The sequence below is a fragment of the Chelonia mydas genome, chromosome 19 (genome assembly GCF_015237465.2).
Source record: "Chelonia mydas isolate rCheMyd1 chromosome 19, rCheMyd1.pri.v2, whole genome shotgun sequence".
Classification (NCBI taxonomy): domain Eukaryota; kingdom Metazoa; phylum Chordata; order Testudines; family Cheloniidae; genus Chelonia; species Chelonia mydas.
In genome coordinates this window covers 3629695-3651406 of record NC_051259.2, presented here as the reverse complement: position 1 = coordinate 3651406, position 21712 = coordinate 3629695, and the positions used below count along the sequence as shown (strand labels likewise).

The 21712-nt window shown below is 47.8% G+C and overlaps 2 protein-coding genes across 8 annotated transcripts in view; one reads left to right on the top strand and one right to left on the bottom strand.

Moving 5' to 3' along the window:
- KIAA0319L (KIAA0319 like) overlaps positions 1-7465 on the bottom strand; it is a 54220-nt gene extending 46755 nt beyond the window's left edge. For 2 of the 4 annotated variants that reach the window (XM_037882008.1, XM_043532015.1), the window contains exons 1-2: positions 6917-7055; positions 4246-4391 (exon numbers count right to left, since the gene is read on the bottom strand). In XM_037882008.1, coding sequence (XP_037737936.1) covers positions 4246-4366 — 121 coding nt within the window. In that variant the 5' untranslated portion in view covers positions 4367-4391; positions 6917-7055. Of the gene's footprint in view, positions 1-4245; positions 4392-6404; positions 6426-6916; positions 7056-7256 lie in introns of those variants that run through there. The other 2 variants (XM_043532012.1, XM_043532014.1) reach the window with 2 other exon arrangements.
- Positions 7219-17119, top strand: NCDN (neurochondrin). Of its 4 annotated transcripts, none has more exons than XM_043532017.1 (7): positions 7219-7311; positions 9815-9954; positions 10440-11435; positions 12324-12565; positions 13750-13974; positions 14844-14986; positions 15309-17119. In XM_043532017.1, the coding sequence occupies exons 2-7, from the start codon at positions 9829-9831 to the stop codon at positions 15743-15745; spliced, it is 2169 nt and encodes a 722-aa protein (XP_043387952.1). In that variant the 5' UTR covers positions 7219-7311; positions 9815-9828; the 3' UTR covers positions 15746-17119. The 4 variants fall into 4 exon arrangements, with proteins under 4 accessions (XP_043387952.1, XP_043387953.1, XP_037737940.1 ...); XM_043532018.1 differs by having other exon boundaries at positions 7281-7368; XM_037882012.2 differs by lacking the exon at positions 7219-7311 and adding an exon at positions 7392-7556.
- Positions 17120-21712: the final 4593 nt, after the last annotated feature.

Genomic DNA, 21712 nt, shown 5'->3' with positions numbered 1-21712 from the left:
GAATGTCAATCAAGTCATAATGTGCAGTGGTTTGGAGTAGTGCATGAACAGGACAAGCAGAACTAGTGTAAGATTTACTTTTGCTTGCTGGACATTTAATTCAAATGTTCTTGGGATACAATAATGTTAATTGGAACCAATCTGCTGCACATGCACAAAGTTAAGTCCAGAGGAAAACCGTTCAGGTTATCTTGATGTCAACCAAAACCCACCTCTCGCACCTTGCTGTAATTGCACAACTACAGCTAGCTAACGTGGCACCACAAAAAGCACCTTACTCAATAATTACATAGTGCAACTGGTTAATCATTTCTTAACAATGAGTTATTGCTTTTTTAATTGCAGTAAAATGGAGCTGGAAAGCATTCGATTACCTATACACTAGTGGAGAATGGGAAGTTCTCCCTGATGAACGAGGATTAATTTATTCAAAATTTAAGCTTTCATTCATTAAAAATAATAAAAATAAAAATCTAGTGCTTATGGTTATAAACACAAACTTCCAAATGTCAACCATGGCTGCCCTCCTGAGTCTGCAGACAGACAGCTTCAGTACCTCTGATGCTGCTCAGAGCTTTGCCAAGCAGCAATAGAGTAAAATTAATAAGACTGGTCAGTCAGCCCTAGTGTGAAATTATCAAGAACCATATCCATTTCATACTGCTGCTAGGAAGAGCTGTGACTGGCGAAAGAAGCAGGCATTGGAGTTATTTACTGAGGAGGATAATACACAAAAAATAAGAGGCTAAGAGGTAGGGTAGAGAAGTGAAGACTTCCCCTCACCTCATCAAACAGGCAGAAAGCTCTGGGATTGGGGAGGTGCGGTGGGGGAGAAGAGACAGAAATTTATTTTCCCTGATCCAGCTGATAGAATAGGGAGAGGATTCACATTTATCACACCCCAAATAGCTAAAGGCTGGTTTTGAAGGATGGAGTCCCACAAGCAGGCTCTAGAGACGGCAGCCTACTAAAAATCCAAGGACCCTCTATGTCCCCAGTAGCTAAGATGGGCAACAAAACTGGCCTTCTCACCAGGCCATTGCCCTTGGACCTTGCTGGTAGAGCCCCCAACTTCATCTTTCATATCTAGCTGCTGGTTTTAGTCCTCCAGGACCCAATTCAGCAAAGCACAGATGCATGTTCTTAAAAGCTAAGCATGTGTTTAAGTGCTGTGCCGAACTGGGGCCACAGTTAGTAGATCTCTGTTAAAGTTACCAAGCCCTGCAATAAAAATTTCTTAATTGTTTTAGGTACCAATGTATTTTATTTTATTAAAATACCAGATAATAGTTAAATCGTTTAGACTTTTTTTTTTTTGGGCCTATTGCCACTAAGTCTGTGAGGGTATTTAGATAATCAACACACTCAGATTTATCTTCTTACACTGAAGTTCAGATTAATGATTTATAGCTATACCAATAACTCATTGGGTGAACACTCATTTGGGTATGAACGTGGGTTTGTTTGATTTAGCTTAAACCCCTTCCAAAGTGTGTAAATTAAACAAAAAAAAAAATGCATTTCTGTTCCTCAGAAAGTGTGTCATAGCAGGCATAGTTATATCGGTATAACTGTCAGTTTAAATTCACACTTTAGCTTATACTGGTAAAACCGTCCCATACAGAGACACCCTTACTTACTCCTTAAATGTCGCTATGCTGTACCCGAAGCTCAGTTAGAGCAATACAGAATCAACAGCTTTGGGTTTTGAAACTTTATTAAAAACAGGAAACTCCTAACAGGAAAATCAGTCTACAGGAACCAAGCAAGTGATCTGATAAAAGCCAACAAAATACAGAGAGATTAGAATTCTCAGCTAAAAAGCAGGGAGTTAACACATCTTTCAGTTCTCTGACCATGAGATTAATGACACTTACGGCTCATCAGCTTAATCAAACCTACCATTTGGCAAATATCAAGGTAGACACAGTGAAAGTAACAGACAATGGCAGCCTGAGGGTACACTCACACAAGGAAAAAAGTTTACTTATTATGTGGCAACTAATAAATGGGAAGATCCTAGTGAGACAACGCAATTTGTCATTTTTACATATTAGCAGGTAGAGGTAAACAAAAAGGGAGCCTATCATTGACCCAGACCTGACAACACATGTAAAAGCTGTCTTGTTTTCACTGGAATTTTACCTCATGTTAGCTAACGTGGTAAGAACACACCTTATTCCTAGTGAAGACAAGGCCTGAAATGCAACAAAATGCTTCGATCTGGAAATCTCAAAGATAAATCTTAAACACAAACAAGAAACCCCATCAAATGAAAAATCCTGCACAAGTAACTAATTTAGTTTTCATTTCCAGGGTTTTGGGAGGCTGAAGTCTGAACAGGAAATAAGAACAAAAACTTTTTAACCACAGCTGGAAAGATATTAGAACAAACTATTAAACAATCAATTTGTAAACATCTAAAGGATAATAGGGTTATAAGGAATAGCCAGCATGGTATTGTCAAACCAACCTAATTTCCTTCTTTGACAGGGTTACTAGCCTAGCTGACAGGTGGTAAACTGTAGACATGATGTATCTTGATTTCAGCAAGGTTTTTGACACAGTCCCACATGACATTCTCATAGGCAGAACAGTGAAACATGATCTAGATAAAATTGCTATAAGATTGGTGCACAACTGATTGAAATACCATACTCAAAGAGTAGTTATCAATGGCTTACTATCCAACTGGGAGGGTGTATCTAATGCGGTCCCCCAAGGATCAGTCCTAGGTCAGGTATTGTTCAGTATTTTTATTAATGACTTGGATAATGGAATGGAGAGTATGCCTATAAAATTCACAGATGACACCAAGCTGGGAGGGACTGCACGTACTTTGGAGGACAGGATTAGTATTCAAAATGACCTTGACAAATTAGAAACTGGTCTGAAATCAATAAAATGAAATTAAATAAAAGTTAGGAGGGAAAAAAAATCAAATGCAAAACTACAAAATAGGAATCACTGGCCAGGTGACAGAGCTGCAGAAAAGGTTCTTGGGGTTTTCGTGGTACACAAATTGAACATGAGCCAACAATATGATGCAGTTGCAAAAAAAGTTAATATAATTCTGGGATGTATTATCAGTAGTTTTATATGTAGGACAAAGAAGATAATTGTCCTGTTCTACTTGGCATATGATGGGACCTCAGCTGGAGTACTGTGTCCAATATTGGGTGCCACGCTTTAGGAAAGATGTGGACAAACTGAAGAGAGTCCACAGGAGAAAAACAAAAATGATAAAAGGTATATTTTAATACAGGGGGTGGGATCTGATGCCCTCTGGAGGTCCCTTCCAACCTTACATTGCTTTGATTCTATAAGTAAATTCAGGTCACTGAACTGATTTACTGTCTTTGTGGAGATTTTAAACATTACAAGGTTAACCAACTTTTTTGGCTTTCAACCCAGAGTCAAATGAAGGGATTCTGCACAGTATCATTTCTCCTCTCTTTTGGAAAAGATACTTAACTCTGAGAAGACTCTCTCTGGAAACCATCTCCAAACAAGACAGACACATCTGAATATGAGCTAGGTGGAGAACATAATTTTTTTTTCAGGTTGAAGGAGAATTTTGTTAGTAGCCTGGGAGCTACAGATTATTTAAAAGATTATCAGGTCAGCAGCACTGTCATCTTAGGCCAGGTCTACACTAGAAAATTAGGTCCTCTTAACTACGACGGTGAGGGGAGCGAGAAATCCACCCCACTGAGCAGTGCTGTTAAACTGACATAAGTCCCCATGTAGACAGTGCTAGTCAATGGAAGAATTCTTCCTGTCAACCTAGCTACCGCATTCTGGGGAGGTGGATTACCTAAACCAAAAGGGAGAACCCTTCCAGTTGGTATAGGTACCGTCTACATTGAAGTTCTGCAGTGGCACACCTGCAGTGGATCAGCTGTTTTGCTGTAGTGTTTTAACTGTAGACAAGCCCTTAGAGTAGTAAAGTAGCGCTGTAGAAAGGGTTAGTAAAATCACCATTTTACTACAAAATGTGTTGGTCAGCCTACCTTTCTAACAGCTTAGAGGCATACTTTGCTATGGAGACATGTGGTTAACCCCCCTTCCTCACAGGTACTTACGTGTGGGTTGGTTTTTGTTTTGGCTATTTCACTAGCTAGGATGTCCGCCTGGTAATTAACAGATTTCACACACCCCACCCTTCAAACATTTAAAATGAATCAAGGGGCTAAATCTAGACTGAGGAACAGAAATAGCTGAGAGAGAGAACTGAATAGTCACCTGTAGATGAAGACAGGGCACAGAGGCAGGCATACATGTAGAACAGGTGAAAACTTCCCAGGCAACGTCCTGATAAAATCCAGAAGCTAATGCTGAACTTGGCTTCCAACCTCTTCTCCATGGCCTTCGTAGGCAGAACCAGGGCTCTATAAACACACAAGAAAGAGAAATCATGCAGCAAACAATTTATAGGTGGTTCTTCATGAAGCTGACAAGGTGAAAGGACTGAAGAAATTGGGGGGGGGAAAGGAGTGTTCAATCTTATCTATCATGACTCAGACCAACAACAGAGAACTAATTACCAATATTATGAGAGATCTGAAATGAAACCAACAGTAGCAGAAAAGATCTTCGCCATTTCCTGTGTTTGTACTGCAGTAAGTCAGGATATTTGTTTTTCCTTCACAATTTCTTTAGACACCACCACTTGCATCTTTGAAGCATAAAAAACAAAATCCCCAATACCATCATCATAATCCATTTGATTCTGTGTGCGCACTCTGGAAACTTCCCTTTCAAATCTACAACACTCAGCTGACAACGAGCCAGCGCTGCTTGGATAAGACAAACACCAATAAGCCCAGCACAACTGCTAGGCAGGCAGCAGAAAATGTCATCACTTGGCTATTTGTGCTGGCTGGTACCAGCCAGAAACAAAGGAAGACAAAGGTTCAGCAGCATTGACAAAACAACCAATTAAAAGCCAATTTTGCTTCTAAGGACACTGATGATGGCACTAATGGTCAAACCAGAAGTTCAATCTTTTTGAATTTCCAGGTCTCACCTGTGCCAAGATTGAGGGCAGCATCAAAAACAAAAAACAAGTTATAACTGGAGTTTAATCAGTTTTCCTTCCAATCCCTGACTAGTTGCATTCTCAGACTGAGAATAAGAGTCCAGAGGTAACATTAACTAGCTCTGAAGAGATCTGTCACTCAAGTCCTTTCATAACATCATATGTTACCAAAGCCCAGTCAGTGGAAGGAGCTATCAGATGTATTGCTCAGAAACGTGAATGACACAAAAAGTTAACGATCCAAAATATAATATCAAATATCAACCTTACAAGGCAGAATGTGGGCATTGTGACGCTTACGTAGTTTATGTCTGTAAGCCACTTCAAGTTCCTCAGATGAGATTCAGCAGTATTATCATCATTATGATTATAGAGTTGAGTATCAGTTTATTCTTAAGGAAATTTCCATAGAATTAGGGAGAGCATTTTGGTCAACAGAAGTAGACAAGAATATGGACAGTAGATAATTCTTGTTGATGCCAACATAGTTTATGATAACAAGAAAATTTCACAAGGTAACAAATGGGAAAAGGAGTTGGAAGGGAGGATTTAACCAATAGGAAGCTAAAAAAGTTTGCAACACTTCCTGCGTGTTACAAGCACACCCAAAAACAAAAATTCCATGTCTGCTGCTACAGCTTTCTGCATGGATCACAGGACAATGTTTACTTAAAACGTCTTTAGATCGATGAAGACCTATCATAATCTGGTCTGCCAGCTATGCAGAAGTCTGTTGGTGTACACAGCGATAAACTGTGTTTGATCAGCATCTTAACAGCTGTGAAATGAGACATTCCGTTTGAGTAATCAGGACTTTTTTTTTTTAAACTTACAACTCAGACAACCTAGTAACCTACTGAATATACGATTACAAGCAAAATATATACTTTAAAAGGTCATCTATATTGCCTTGCATACGTATTTAAAATTTTATGTTGCAGGGAGAGTTTGTAACTGCAACTTATCCTTAACAGATGAAAGAGGAGCATAAAATAAAACAAAACCCTTTACAAAACATTACAAGGTGAGCTTTGTCTGGGCAGTCACACTGGTAAACACAGACACTGAGTTTAATAATGAAAATACCTACAGTGTCTACTTTCATCTGACAAAGTTTTCATCCCATTGCTATGTCTCTTGATTTCTTTTTTCCTTCTATTATGCAATCGTATACAATTTAGGAACACCACATCCTAAAGCTGCTGTACAAAATAAAGTAACACACACATTGAATAAAATAGCACACTCCTCCAAATAAGCCTGAAATTATCTCACTTGCTTCCCTGCCCCACTCCAAACTGAAAAGGGAAACAAATGTTTGCTCTTTTCCCCTCTCCCCTGCATGCAGCTCTAGATAGCATACCTTATTCTTCCCAGTGCAAAAGCCAGACTGGCTTTGCACAGGAGAAAGTAATTTCCTGGAAAAAAACGGGGAGTCAAATGAGAGTCAGGGGGAGCTGATCAGTTGACAGAGACGCTATTGCTGTTCCCTGGAAAGAGTCCATCTCCGGCACATCCCTTTAACCGTTTTATTTTGAAGAACACGGTTTGTTTTTGTTTTTTTTTAAAGTCAGCGTTACGACGGGCAGCAGATACCCGGGGCGAGCACCACAGGCAGCCCAGGCCCGGCTCGGGCTCCGGAGCCAAGGCTCCCATTACAAGAAGCCCCCGAGCCGCTTGGAGGTTGCTAACCCGGGTCCAGCAGGGCTTCCCCCACGCTCAAGCGCCAACGGCCCCCAGCCCACCCGTGCCGGCCGAGGGGGGGCGCAGCGGTGCCGGAGCGGAGGGAGCCCAGCAGCCGCTGCCTGCGGAACTCCCGGCCACTGGCTCTGCGCAGCGCCGAGCACGCGGCTCGCCTAACAAGCGGGTACCTACCACGGGCACATGACCGGGGGGCTGCGCTCTCGCTGGGGCCCGGGGGTGTCGCGCGGGGCTCCGAGAGCGCCCCCCGCCGCGGCCCCCGCGACCTCACCCGCGCCGCTCCCCGCAGGGCAGGGGGGGCTCAGGCCTCCAGCGCCTCTCGCCGGGGGGGCGCGCAGCCTCCTCCCCCGCTTCCATGGGCGGGGGGGGCCCGGGGCTGCCCCCGCAGTGAGGGGAGGTCCCCGAGGAGCCGGCCCTGGGCGTGCGCCGGCTCGGAGGCTCCTTCTCTCGGCTTCACTCAGCGGCAGGCTGGGGGCGGCACCCGTTCACCTCTGACCCGGAAACACAACCTCACCTTCCCCCCCCCCGGCACCCGGAAGCGGAAACAGAGGCGGCTACGCCAGAGAGCGGTGGTTTCTGTGTATCTAGCGGGGCCTGGCCGCGTCTGCCCCGCAGGAGCCGCCCGGGTCGGGAAGGGCCTCGCGGGATCATCGGGCCTGCGGAGAGCTGCGAGGAAGTCCTGCCGCCGGACGTTGCCCATTTCCGGCATGGCGGCGGCGGCATCACCCGCCGTGTAACAATCCAGCACGCGATTGGCTGGAGCGGGGGCGTGGGGCTCGCTGACTGGCTGGGAGGAGAGGCTGAAGGGTGTGAGGTGAGGACCCTGAGGGCCGGCGGCTGATGTGAGGGCAGCATGTTCAGGCTCTCATAGCTGTGAATGAGGGGAACTTTGCGGGGGTGGAGGGAGCCTCTGTGTCAGCCCCCTCTGAGACCAGATCCCCTGGGGGGGGGGCTGCCCGACCAGGGTTCCCTGGGGGGCGCTGCCCGACCAGGGTTCCCTGGGGGGCAATGGCTGGGGGGGAGGGGGGAGAGCATGGTATGTGGCGACTTGAAGGGCACGTCGGGGGCGGAGGGGGATGTGTTCGGGGGGAGGAGGGCAGGCAGGATACCCCCAGGGACAGGAGCCCATCTCACCACACAGTCAGGCTTGGTCACTGTTTCTACCCACCCCTAAAGTTTTTTTGTGGGGGGTCATGCCCCCGTCTTAACAGGACGACTGACTTCCAGAAGCCCATTAACAGGGCCCTGGGAAACGCCGCCGCTTGGCGACGCATAAAGCCGTGGGTCGTGATGCCCAAACTTGCAGGGTGCAGCAGATCCCGGGGCTGCAGGACGTGGGGTTGGGGTGTCACTAGGCGCTGCCTTCCCCTCTGAGTCCGTGCTGGATGGGGCTGGGGACTCTGTGCTGCTGGGAGCGCCACCGTTCTGGGAGGCCACGAAGCGGAGGCCTGGGGCTGCTTGTGCTTATTAAGATCCTTAGAGCTGGTCTAATTTCAACACAGGCAACTGGTTTATGACCTCTCACAATCTCACCCCCTTGGTCTGGAGTCTTCTGCTACTACTATGAACTAGTTCTGTAGCATTGCTGTGTGCTGTGAAACGCTGGCTGCCTACCATCCCAGAGGTGGCTGCATTTCTGTGGTGGACGAAGGGATCCTTGTCTATATAATAGATTATAAAGTGATGTGCATTGTTCCAAAAGAAAAGGAGCTCTGGACGTGTAACTGCTAAAACTAGCACACTCTCCCCATCCACACGTTTTAATTTAGTCGGGCTTCCTGTAATAGGTAGTTTCAGGACTCTTTCATTTAGTCTGATAGGCAGCTTTATGACTCAGGCGGCACATTTGTAATATGCAAATACACATTCATGTTAGTACGTGCTGTATTTACATATTGTGGCACCATAATACCAAATGGCTATTCAAAAAGCTTTATGCAGAGTGACTAGGGTACAGTCACAGATTTCATCCCCCAAATATTGTGGCTGTTTTGATGTGAAATGCCCAAAAGAATCCAACTCTGCAAAATATCCTTGTGAAAACACAAAGTTTGTTGTTGAGCAGTAGAAGCACGCCTGCAAAATGTCCACACTCCTGTTTTCTATTTGTCTAGTGCTTCTGTAATTTTAAAATAGCCTCAACGCTTTAAACCAAATTTGGTTTAAAAACTTTTTTCACGTGTGGGTTTGGACGTACTGTACCATGTATGAGCCTGGAACAAATGTTTATAGCGGAGTAATAAACTTCTCTGAAACTGTGGTTTGTAATGGAAATGCTGATGACAGATTCTGAGCCCAGCCACACAAATACGTAGTTATAATTAAGGAAGCTTTCTGCTATGTAATTATCCAAACAAAAGAAAGCTGCCAGCAGCCTGTGTGGAATACGCATTTGAGAAAGGCACGACCCCACAGTTTAAGCTAGAAATAAATGTGGCTCTAAATGAGCAAAAGTTGGCATCCCTTAGTTTGAAATGGTTTTTAATAATTTCTTTTCTCTTCATTTAAATAAGAATAGACCATGTAGTCCAAATCAGTCCATTGATCCGGCAGTGATCAATATTTGATACTTCAAATATAAATGCACAAAGCAACAACCATAAAACCTGGCCAACTTTACCATGCTGCAGATTCCTTCCTGATTCCTACATTCATCAGTTTATGCCCTGAAGCCTGATGTTTGATTACCCTTATGGTAACTTACATGACTACAGATTTTATTATGAGCCATAAAATAACCCAGCTCCTTTAAAAATCCAGCCACTGTATTTGAGATGCTGACCATCTGCAGTGGGGAATTCTACAGGCTGAGCACATAGGCAGGAATGTTTTTCTTTTCTTTTAGATTTTCTTGTGATTAATTTAATCTTTGTTCTCTGATTATGGGGCAGGGTAATGACGGGGCTCTGATTAGTTCTCAGTGATCTTAAACATCCCTGTCACGTTCCCCTCTGACTCTTCTTCTCAGTTAGAGCATCTCTCTATCATACCTGATTTCTCCATTGGAACTGGCAGCCCCACCGCATCCCAGTGCTTGCTGGTTTGGTAAATGCTGCCTTTCTTTGTTCACAGGTGGACTTAGCATCATGACTTCCCATTCAACAGCTACTCCCGAGGCCAGTGAAAGCACAAGGAATGCAACGCTGGAGCGGTGCCTGAGTGTGCTCAGAGATGCAAAACATGACAGTGAGCAATTTGCAGCCCTGCTCTTGGTAAGAATCCATTTTCAGCTGGCACAATAGAGTGCAACCACTTCAGAAACAAACAGAGGAACAGCCACCATCGGTTAGATGTCCCTGCAGGGAGAATTGTTAGTGCAGGGGGGAAGTACGGATTCCTGGGTTCTGTTTCCAGTTCTGCCACTGACATGCGATGAGACTTTGGGCAACTTCCTCCAAATCCCTATGCCTAGGCCTTCCTGTTTGTAAAATGGGGGTAAAACTCATCTCCATGGGATTGCTGTGAGAGTTAATTGGTGTTAGCAGAGCACTCTGAGGTTCACAGCTGTACCTTTTGTCCAGGTGCCCAGGCTGCTATGCAGATCTGGGGGCCGCTGGATGGCTGGGGGTCCACTTCGCTGTATAAATGAATGAGTTCCTCTGGCCTCTTTTTGAACTACTCAGCCCTGTAAAGAGCCTCTAGCAAGGCCTCTGTCCATATGTTTGTGCTCCTCACTGATCCTTGGTTTGTCTGGCAGGTGACCAAAGCAGTCAGAGCGGGAGACGTTGACTCCAGAACCCGTCGTCGGATCTTTGATGCAGTTGGATTCACGTTCCCAAACCGGCTTCTTGCTTCCAGGGAGTCCCCAGCTGGCTGTCCAGAGCACATGTTCCGAGCACTTGGCCTCACCCTCCTGGCATGTTTTTGCACTGATCCGGAGTTAGCCAGCCATTCACAGATCCTTAACAAAATCCCGACCTTCAACAACATCCTGGCTTCTCCATCTGATCCAGACGATATGTCCACCAGCTCCATGATCGATGATGTTTACCAGTGTCTGGGCGCAGTCATGGGCACTCCCAGGGGCCCCAAAGAGTTGGTGTCCCAGGGAACCGTGTCAGCTCTGTGCCAGGCCTATGTGAATCGCAGTTACGGCTGTGACCGCGCCCTTGAGCTGCTCATGGGGCTTCTAGCCACAGCAGAGACTAAGTGCTGGCAGAGAGCCACCCCTGACCTTAGGGCTGTGCTGAGCAGGCTCAGTGAGGAATTCCACCAGGCTGAAGACATGACCAAATTCCAGCTGTGTGATGTTCTGCCTCACTTTGTGTCTCCATCGGTGCTGCTCACCCGGGACCAACAACTTTCTGAGTGCCTCTGCAACCTTTACAGAGGCCTGGTTAGCATCCTGAGCAGCAAACTGAGCCAGTCCCAGCGTGACCCTGCACTGAAGCTTGCTGCCTGCCTCACACAGGCCTGTGGCTCGGAATGGATCCCAACGGAGAGGGCCGGGAGCAAGTTCCTGGCCCTGCTGGTGAACCTGGCTTGTGTGGAGGTCCGTCTGTCCCTGGAGGAGCTGGACCCAGCAGACGTGGATGGGAAGCAGGAGGTAGTAACAGGCTGTTACACCCTTATTGAGCTGGGGATCCTGGAGTGCATGAAAGAAGAGAAACCACGGCTGAAGGAGGCGCAGAAAATGCAACTCGTGAGGATAATGGAGGAGGCGTTTGGGGCTGTAATATACTACCTGAGACAGGTAAAGCTATGACTGGAAATAGCCCCCCTCCCTGGTGCGATGCCTGCCTTGTGCAAGCAGTCACTGGGAGATCTCTTTGTTGCTGGGTTTTGGGAGATCCCAAATGCACATAGGCTTATGCCTGCGTCCATGGAAATCAGGGAGAGTTTGCTTTGGCCTCTCTGTTTTTGTTTTCTTCCGTGTCGTTTAAAAGCTATAGCCCCAGACTGACACTCTCCCCTCCCCAAGTGCTCCTTTCTGCTCCCTGTTCCCATCACCAGACACTTGGAACAGTTCTCGCTGATTCCAAAAACATCTGTACTGGTCTTCTCAAAGCTTTTTCAGATCTGACCGATCATGAGACATTCAGAATCGTGAACACTGTGATTATCCTCATGTTGGTGACACCGTGTTCCCTGCAAAGAAAAAAGATATTTGGCAGCTGCTATCTAGAGACCAGCCAGAATCAGGAATCAGTGCTTTCTAGCATCAGAAACCCCAGGAGGTTGTAAACCTGTCCCTGGTGCATTGGTCTAGCCGTGCTGACTCAGCTCTGGTCCAGGACTGAATACAGCAAGTCCTGGACCTAGGGCCAGTGTAATTTTCGTTCCCCGTGTAGCTGAAGGGCAAGGTGGCCCAGTTCACTTAGCTGTCGGGGGAGTGTCAAGACTTAAAGCTGAAAGGAAGTATGTCACAACAGAAATGTGTTTATCAGTTTACCTCACTGGAGTGAGGTGCAGAGCCCAGCTTTTCTGTCCTTTACGAACTGCTCAGCACCGAGGGGAGGGGCCATCCAGGGTTTCCTGCCTTTGGCCTCACCTCACTGGGGAGGCTGAAATGGGAAAAAGCCTCTGCTCCCAGAGCTCTCCTCTGCTGCGTCATCTCATGCCTGGTTTGTTCCCTGGGCAGGTGGGAGAGCAGAAGCTGAAGGATCCTTTCATATTTGCCTCTGTTCGAATCCTCGGTGCCTGGCTGGCTGAAGAGACCTCCTCCCTCAAGCAGGAAATCTGCGACCTCCTGCCTTTCCTCATTCATTATGCAAAGGCACTTTTCCAAGAGGGGGACAAAGCCAGGAGCGCATCCCAGCATGCGGCGGAGCTGTCTGGACCAGGCAGCCCTCAGGGCTCCGTGTGGCCCAGAGATGCTCTAAGGTGAGTATCTCAAGCACAGGATAGACACAATTATGCTGCTCCGACATCTTGGCACAGAAACATAGATCACATCAGACTGTGGGGCCATCAAGTCTGTATCCTGCTTCCAATAGCAGTCCACAGCTTATATCTCAGAGGAAGGAAAAAACCCATAATACATCTACGTACTTGAGCAACTCTGCATGAGGTGGCTGGAGAAATCCGTTCTTGAGCCTCATGGCAACAGCCAATGTCTTGGAACATGAGAGCTGGCACTTCTTGTCTTAGCAGAACTGCAGTAGTTCATTATTCATATGTTTTTAGGAGTCCTTCCACAATATTTGATTTCGTCCCCTCCTGCAACATAGAGTTCCCCGGGTTGACTGCATTCAGTGGGAAGTAGCATTCCTTTTGTTCTAAACTTACCAGCCATTCATTTCAAGTGTCCCTGTGTTTGCAGCATAGGGGGCCGATCTGATTTTGTATTTTTCACTCTTGTTAACCCCAGTCTTTCGATCACAGGGTTTGTACAGATCATGCCACTGTAGCCTCAAAGCACCTTTTCTTTCTGAGCTGAATAATTCTGCTGGTGTGATCCTAGCACTTGGAGCTCACCCAGCACACAGGGATGGGGACCTTCTGCTGTGTTCTGGCACAACGCTGTAAACTCGACAGTATTTGCAGCCAGTCTGCGATTGCTAGGAGCCAGGACAGGGAACTGAACCTTGGTCTCCTGGCTGGCAGTGCAGTGCACACACCAGGCTTCTAGCCTTGTGTTTCACAGCTTGATTGTCGTTCGGCGGTAATACGGATTTCTCGTTCGCTGCTCAAGAGGAAGATTCCGGGAGGGGTTGATTATGGCGATAATGCGACTAGCCAAAGTTGCAACAGTTAGTGCAGCAAAGAGTTCTGGAAGGGTTACAGAACCTCCTGCATCAGATGTCAGCTATTAGGAGTTAGGGTGAGACCTTCCTGGGAGCAGATTTCTTCACATCTGCCTGCTCTGAGGTTTCTTGCCTGTTATTCTGAAGCATCCTGTTGGAGACAGGACAGTGGACTAGATAGCCTGTGGGTTGATCCAGTCTGACAATTCCTATGTTCCATTCTCCCATGCACTCATTTTGTTTTTAACGGATTGAAATGTCAGCCTGCAACCAGCTAACCGCATCTCCTTTACTGTATTTCCCATCCCATCCCCTCTGCAGATTTCTGCTACCTGGCTTGTGCCATTTGACGGCAGAGGACCGACCTCGGGAAATCCTTATCTCAGAGGGGGCTCCAGCATTGCTGTGTCAATATTTCCTGCACCAGTGGGAGTTGTTGGCCTCTGACCCCCAGACCTCTGCTCCTCCAGACAGCATAGATATCAGTTTGCAAACCACCTGTGGAGTTTTCCTTAACCTTGTGGTGACCGCCCCAGACTTGGTCAGGTAACAAACCCGGAACTGCAGGAAGGCACTTGTTTTAAGATCTTCAGTAAGAATAAAGAAGGTGGTAGGAGAGAGGAGTTCGTTGGGTTTCAGGCTAGTTCCCAGCATGTCACTAATTGGCTCCCCACTGGCAGGCTCAGAAGAGAGGCCAGAACTGCATGTGCCATGGCACTGAACTTCCCTCTCAGCCTAGACACTCTCAGGGCAGACTGGAGGCATGTTGGCAGAGCTAGGATTTCCCTTAGGCTGCTCTAGAGTGACACTGCCCAGTGCTTTGAGCTGCATTAGAGAAAACTGAATCCAGCCCTTCTGCGCAAGGAGTTGGGTCCTCAAAGTGCAGATCTGGTCCCAAAGGGATTTTTTAGAAGGGTGCCTCATTACTCAGGTTTCTAATCCCTGCATGTCTGAATCAGGTCCGGCACCTCTGCTGAGACAAACAGGCGTGGTTTCGTGTTACCCCTGTAGACCAGACCCAGCCACTGGGACCAAGCCAGAGTCAGTTCTTCCTTACACATCACCGACAGAATGATCAGGGCGTTGCTGAGGCAGAAAGAGCTCTGATCGCACTTCGGGTCCCAGGTGCAGTTTGTGGTGCCAGGATGGAGAGAAATTGCCTTCTGTAACAGGAGTGTGATCATTTGGGACATCACCGAGAGAAAGAACTAGAGTTGTCACCATGCTCTGGGGTCCTGATTACAGCCACTCGCTCACTCCAGCTTTGCTGTAAAATGTGCATCCAGTTTGCCCAGGACTCCAGGGTTTAGGATTGGGACTTTCCCACTGTGACAGTGTTGCTTCCCTGCCACGGGATTAAGCCTGGCACCTCTGGGTGCTTCCAGCTCCACTCAGCACACATTGGTTTTCTCTAGGCAAGACAGATGCTTTTCTTCCCTGATGGATGCGCTGCTGAAGTCTCTCCCCGCTCTGCTTCCCCAGAGGGATCGCCTTGTTCTAGCAGCCAATGTTACCACGCTGGGCTTGATGATGGCCAGGATCCTTGACGTTTCTCCAGGTAAGAAGTGATCCTGGCGACGTAGCTGAGCACTTTTGTTGTCAATGGGACGGGACTGGGACCGGGGGAGATTGCACAGCAGGGGTGACCTGCCCAGTTTGGGGTCAGGAGCCCTGTTACTGGAAAGGTGTGTTTAGTGAACAAACCAAAACCTTGTGGAGCAAGAGCATGTGGTACGCTTGTGGGGGGCTGGAAAGACGTGGATTAAGGAACTCCCGTATCATCTATTCTGCACCTCCTGAAGAAAGCCCTGCAGCAAGCTGACTCCTGGGAGCGTGCCAAGGCCAGCCCAGTGAATTAATTCATTTCCCATTTCTTTCAGCTCTCCAGGGGATGCCATCAGCCAAGGACTTCTTTGAAGCCGCTATCTGCTTCCTTTCTCAGGCCCACGTTGCCCGGGTGGATCCCGCCAGCCAGTGCTTGGCCATGGCTGTGTCACCAGCCTATGAGGCAGCCTGGGCAGACCTCAGTGAGCTGTGGTTCCTGGGGATGCAGGCCTTTGCCAGCTGCGTGCCGCTCTTTCCCTGGCTGCCCCAAATGGTCCTCCGGTCACATTGGCTAGACGACCTCTTGCGGTTATTGGGTCAAGCTACCCCGGTCTTGGTGGACTTTGAGCTCCTGACGGCATTGCAGGGTGTCTTGCTGGAGCTGGCCAGAGCCAGCCAGCAATGCAGAGAGGTGATCGTCTTACAGCAGGGCAAGGAGCTGGCCAACCGTTATGGCCTGGCAGCTTTAGAACAGTGCCTTTGTGAGCGGTGAAGGACGCCTCCTCCCACAGCCGCGTGCTGCGGGGGTGGGGGGAATAAAGCCAGGCATTTGAGAGAGGTTTTCCTAGCTCCTCACACACCTTTCAACCGTTTACTTCCAGGACGTGGGCACGAGGCGTTTAAGTAGCCAAACACCTCGTAAAATTAGAGAGGTGCAGTCAGAGCTCAGCAGGGCCCGGAGGAGCAGGGTTTGCTCTGCCTGGCACCTGCTGTTCAGAATAATTGCTGCTTGGCTGCGTTTGGCTCTCTGCATTCACAGATTCGGGTGAGGGGAGTTGGGTCCCAACGGGGGAGAGGGCCGGCGTGAGGGTGCCCCTTCGAAATGCATTCTCTTCAGGACTAATGAGGCTCTGGCGTTGCTGGGAAAGTGGCCCGGTGACCAACTCTTCCTGGATTCCGTGTTCTGGGGGTGGTTTCCAAGGAGGTTTGTGTATAAGGCTAACGAAAGCAGAGGCACTCGCTTCTCTCAAGCCTGAGCCAGGCACTGAGCAAGCTTGCTCTGCAAGCACATGCCAATGCAGGCCTACAGCTTTCCAGTCGTGGGCCACCCCACGGCTTTACGTCCCCGGTGACCAGCAGCACCCCCTGCTGGTCAAATCTGGGCTCTCACACAGCTCTCTTAACAGACCTCCGTCCTGAACTGCAGCCCTCCCCTGCTCTGCGAGTCTGGGGCTCCCCTACCAATGCACCTCATCCCTAAAATGAAGTCCCCACCAGCTTTATGAATGGATCTCGGTCCTGATCTGCAGCACCCCCTGCTATTCTAGTCCTGCGGTCTCAGCTGAGCAACAAGGACAACCCTGTGTCAAATGGTCTGGTGGTTCCATGATGCAGTGTGAGCAAAATGCCACTAGGGCCTTGATCCAAGATGGCCACAAGTTCCCTTGTGACCTGAGCCTGCCTTGCCCTGGCAGCTAGTGAACTGGAGGTGAAATGACTGCACGCTCTCCGATCAAGCAGCGTGATTGTACAGGGTGCAGCTGAGCTTTTGTTTCAAAAGGGTCAAAGCTGCAGTTAATTTTGGTCTGTCGTTGTTGGCAGGTCTCTTTCATTGTCATAAGAATGGAAGTTTATCTCCCCGTTAAACCAGGCACTGCACTGGAGAGCACCCCCAGGCCATGTGTAGATGGAATCCTGGGATTTAAACTGCCCAGGATGTTGATTTTATATTTTCTCATCTTGACCAAAGGATTTTTATTTGTCTCTCCCTGGGCTCTTGAATGCAGCCTATAAATCCTGTGTTCCCATGTGCGGGATGGGCTTTGCCATTTCCAAAAGAACCAAGGAAAACCTTGACCTTCTCTCCTTCTGTTGGCATTTCAAATGTTAAATAAAGTGTTTTAATAAAAGCCCAGTTGCAATAGAAGAATTTGTGTGTTGCTTCAGTTTGCAAATCCCTTTCTTAATGAGATTTAATTCTGTGAAAGTGCGTGAGCGTCTCTCGTCCTTTCTCCTTTGTACTCGCTTTGCTGGATATTCTAAAGTCACCATGCTTGCGATTCAAGCAGCAGCTCAGAAAGAGGACTGCAGAGCTCCAAAGGCGAGTAAGGCTAGGGGGCCCCAAAGATCGCCTACCATTTACCCCAAACATTTCCAAGGCTCTGATGACCGCACCAGGCCACCTAACCAAGTATGGGCCCAATCCTGCAAGGGCCATTACGCTGATGGACTCCTATGCCACACAGAGCTTCTTACTGCATTGGGGCCTGTAAAAGGAGCATTTTTTAAACCCTGAGGATAATTAGTCATTGGAACAACTTATCTAGGGCATATGGTGGGTTCTCCATCATGTGGCATCTTTAAATCGAGAGCTGGATGACTTTCTAAAAGACGCACTCTAGCTCAGCCAGAAGCTGTGGGCTGGATGCAGGAATCACCAGGTGAAATTCTCTGACCTGTGTTCTGTGGGTGGCCAGACGAGATGATTGGAATGGTCTTCTGGCCTTAAGCTCCATTTATCCCCAGAAACCCATGACACAATCTAGCCGTATATCCACAGCTGAGCGTAGCTGCTTCTCTGAACTAATAAATAATCTCTATTACTGCACATTTCATTTTCTGCTGTGTGTAACAGATAGTACTGTGAGTCTCTCTTAGTTTCACCTATTCCTCGGGTCGTCATTGAAATAAGCAGCTGCTCTATTTATCCACTAGGGTGCAGAGCACAACTTCATAGCGACAAGACTGCTAACAACAGCATGAATAGCCCAGTGCGCAGGTGGGGTTTTCACTAACATGAAGCTCCCTGGGTATCTTCCTTCTGCCTCATGCAGTATATTGGCCCCTGAGTAATGAAAGGCCTGGTAGTAACTGACTGATCCAACAATGCTGTTCAAAGCCATCAAGGTGAAGCGTGGGAGTGGTGTGACTGTTAGTTCAAATGATTTGGTTCCTGGCTGTTTGATAAAATTAGATCAGATTTACTCAAGGTTGAATTAAGAGGTGGAAGGCGTGTGTGTGTGTGGGTTTTATGTCACCCACGTGATAATGATATTCATGGGACAAATGCTTGTACGATATTTCTGCAGCCATGAGATAAGTTCTATTTGTTTTGCTGTCTCGTGCGCTCTGATCCACCTCTGCAAGTGCTGCTTTTGCCATCCTGGTCCTATTTCAGGTAACTGCACTTCTGATACCCCAGAAAAGTTTCCTGCCCCACCAAATATTGAAACTTCCCCCCCACAAGCACTCCCTGTTCAGTGCGGGACCAGTGACTTTTAAAGGCTGATATGATAAAACCACCTGCTCTAGCCTTATGGAAAATGGGGCTTCCTAGGGGTGTGTGTTATTTGTAACTAGCAAAGCTCAATAACAGACCTCACCCTCAAAAACATTCAGTCCACCTAAAATAGCTTCCCACATTGAGAAGTCTGTTTAAATGTGCGTCCTCATGTTTCTGTATCTCCAGGACCTGTACATGTTACTGAGGTGATTTGACCTTTGGGGCAGAAGGAGATGAAAACTAGGAACGACAAAAGTTTTTTAAAACTCAAAAATCCCCATAACTTTTCTCTCTAATGTGACACAAACCAAATCCCTGCTGCTGTGAGGCAGGACAAAGGGTTTATAGACACCCTGTGAGGTGACTTGCATAATTCACAGCTCACGGCTCGTGACTAATGTTGTCCCAAACTCCTGCCAATAAAACCTTTATTGCACCCTGTGCCATCATGTAGGCTTTCCCTATAAAACCTCAGTGCTACTCACAGGCAGGAGACTGTGCTATTTGTTTGGCTCCACCTAAATATCTGTGATGATGGAATCTTTTCTATACATGCTCAGGGAGGGGCTCTTGGACCAACAAGTCCTTTATCCTCGTGTCGCTCTCCCTGGGTACAGATTTCAAAGAACTTTATAGATGTCAGTGAATTTAGCCTCAGGGCTTCCCTCTGAGGTGAGGAATGTATTGTGTCTATTTTACAGAAGGGGAAACTAAGGCGCACAGAGGCAAGGCAAGGTAAGGCTATGGAAGAGCCAGGAGTACAGCACAGCTCTCCTGGTGCTCGGTTCTATGCTGTTACTGTTAGACTAGCCCAGGCTTCTGCTTAACCTGATATAACCATATCAGTCTAGGGATAAAAAACCTCCAGCCTAGATGGACCAGTTAAAACCAATTTTATCCAAAGAAAATTCACTGGAGAAGATGAGCTCTCTGTTCAGGAGCCAGCCAGCTACTCTGAGGCATGACCACCAGGGGTCACCCTAAGAGCTTTTAAAGCTAGTGTTTGCCACTTCTCAAAGAGGAGAGAACAAACCCTTCAGGGTGGCTGTGCCCTGAAAACCCCTGGTGAAGGGGCACTGTCAGCTTCCTGGGGCACAGGACCAGGAGAGAGGAACTTCCTTGGACGAAGGCCTTAGTTGGATGGGTTTTTGTTTTTTTTTCAAACTCCCAGTCTTATGTAAGGCATTTGCTTTCATAAATCAGAGCAATGGCGTCTGCTGTCTGGAGTCACCTGCCGTTCAGAGGCGTATCTTTCTGAGCTCCCTAGCCTGAACCGAATGCAAGTCAAAAGAAAAGCAAGCGGCACCAAGAATGATCATCCAAGCCAAGCAAGTGGATGAACCTGCCACGGTTAAAGGCTGTACTTCACTGTGTTAGCATGGGCCTGTCAGCACCCTTTCTGCTGATTGGGGGCAGCTCCCCATCCTCCCAAGAAAGCTTGGCCCTCAGCAAACAAGGGGACAGGCAAAAGGAATTGGAATATTTTAAAATGCATTTCAGATCATCAAAACCTGCCAAATGATTTAATAAAAGTGGCTCCTGCTCCAGATTCCACCTCTGGTCACAAGGCCTGGATCGCCCATTAGCAGAGGATATCGTCAATAGGAGATACGTGCCTGCACCCACAGCAGACTAGACCCCTTGGCCCAGCACTAGGATTCTCCACCTCCCTGCTCATGAGCAATGCCAGCCTGATGACCCCAGAGACTGGAAACTTCCCACGCACAGTGCCTGGACAGAGACCTAGCTGGGTGCTAGTGGGACTCCCTTCTAAGAGGGGGAGGGAATCCAGTCCCTGTGACCCATTTGGTCCTTGACCTTTCATGCCAACCAGGGCAGTAGCTAATGGCAATGGTGATGTCTATGATATGGATGCTTGTGCCACCTGGAAAAATACTTAAGAGCCACAGTCTCCATTCAGACCAGCCCTTTAACTGCTCCATCCAAGGGCAATGGCTTTGGGGAACTGTCAGTCCAGTTAGAGTAGAAGTAGTCCCCTAAACTCCTGATTCCTGTACTCTGCAGCTCAGGGAAGGCACACTCGTGCTCTGGCAGGATGTGGGAATGAATGTCCATTGCTGGGCAGAAGTGGGTGGTAGCTTGAGCCATTGGCCATCCCCAGTTTGCTTAACAGTTACATGTTTCTTCACATATGCGTAAGAGTGAATATACCCCCCTGGCTTTCCATGAGCTGCCAGCTAGTCATTTGGGGGTTAGAGGGAGATGGGGCTAAATGCCTGACAGTGACTCATTTCACAGGGCAAACACATTGCATAAGCAACTGGACTGCATGGGAAATGCTAGTACAGCCTCCGCCAAGGATCTGGCTTTCTAAAACACGGGCTTGGATGCAATACACCTTTAAAGGCCGCTCTTTTCTTCCTGAGCCCAGTGTGCTCTGATGATGCAAAGGGAGTGTTTGCTAGTGGTTAGAGCACAGGGGGTGGAGTCAGGAATCTTGGTGTGATTGGAGCACTCTAAAGACCCCATCACAGCCACAGAAGGAGAGCCGGTCCCCGCCCCAAAGCGCTCACAGTCTAAATAGACCAGACAGACAAAGAAAGGAGTCACATAAAAATTATGTGACTTGCCAAAGGCCACGCGGCAGGCCAGTATCTGAGCCAGGGCTAGGACCCCCATCTTCGAAAGACCATGCTGCCAACTAGGGTCTACAGCAGCGTCTACTGGTGATTCGGTGACTGCCCTTAGGCAAGTCATGGCACTTTCTGTGCATCACTTTCTCCATCTGTAAAATGGGAAAGATAGCACCTGCTGCCTAGTGGTGGTCTGAGTCCTAACTCGTTCATGCCGGCCAAGTGCTTTGAGGTCCCGGAATGGCAGGCGCGGGCATTGGTGTTATTGCTGATAACACACGCACAGAGTTGTGCATTTATCTCACAACGTGTACTTGACACCAGTGCAGGCTCTGCAGGAGTGAGCAGACTTACCCCACGACCGTGTAGGTGGGATGGGTAAGGTCTCGAGTGAGCTGATGCATATTTTGTTTTGTTTTATGTTTATAGCTTAAGGTGCAGCGCCAGTTCTGCAGAAACATATGTTATCCGACAGTGCTTACTCATATCACATCGTCTCACCCTAAAAGCACTGGTGATTAAACTAAATATTTCATAAGGTTGCTATTTGGCGGCAGCACTGCCTCAGAAATCATCCAGGGCATTTGTTCAAATGGCTTGCTGCAAAATGTGATGAAGTTGGTTAGTCTTGCTAGGCGACGTG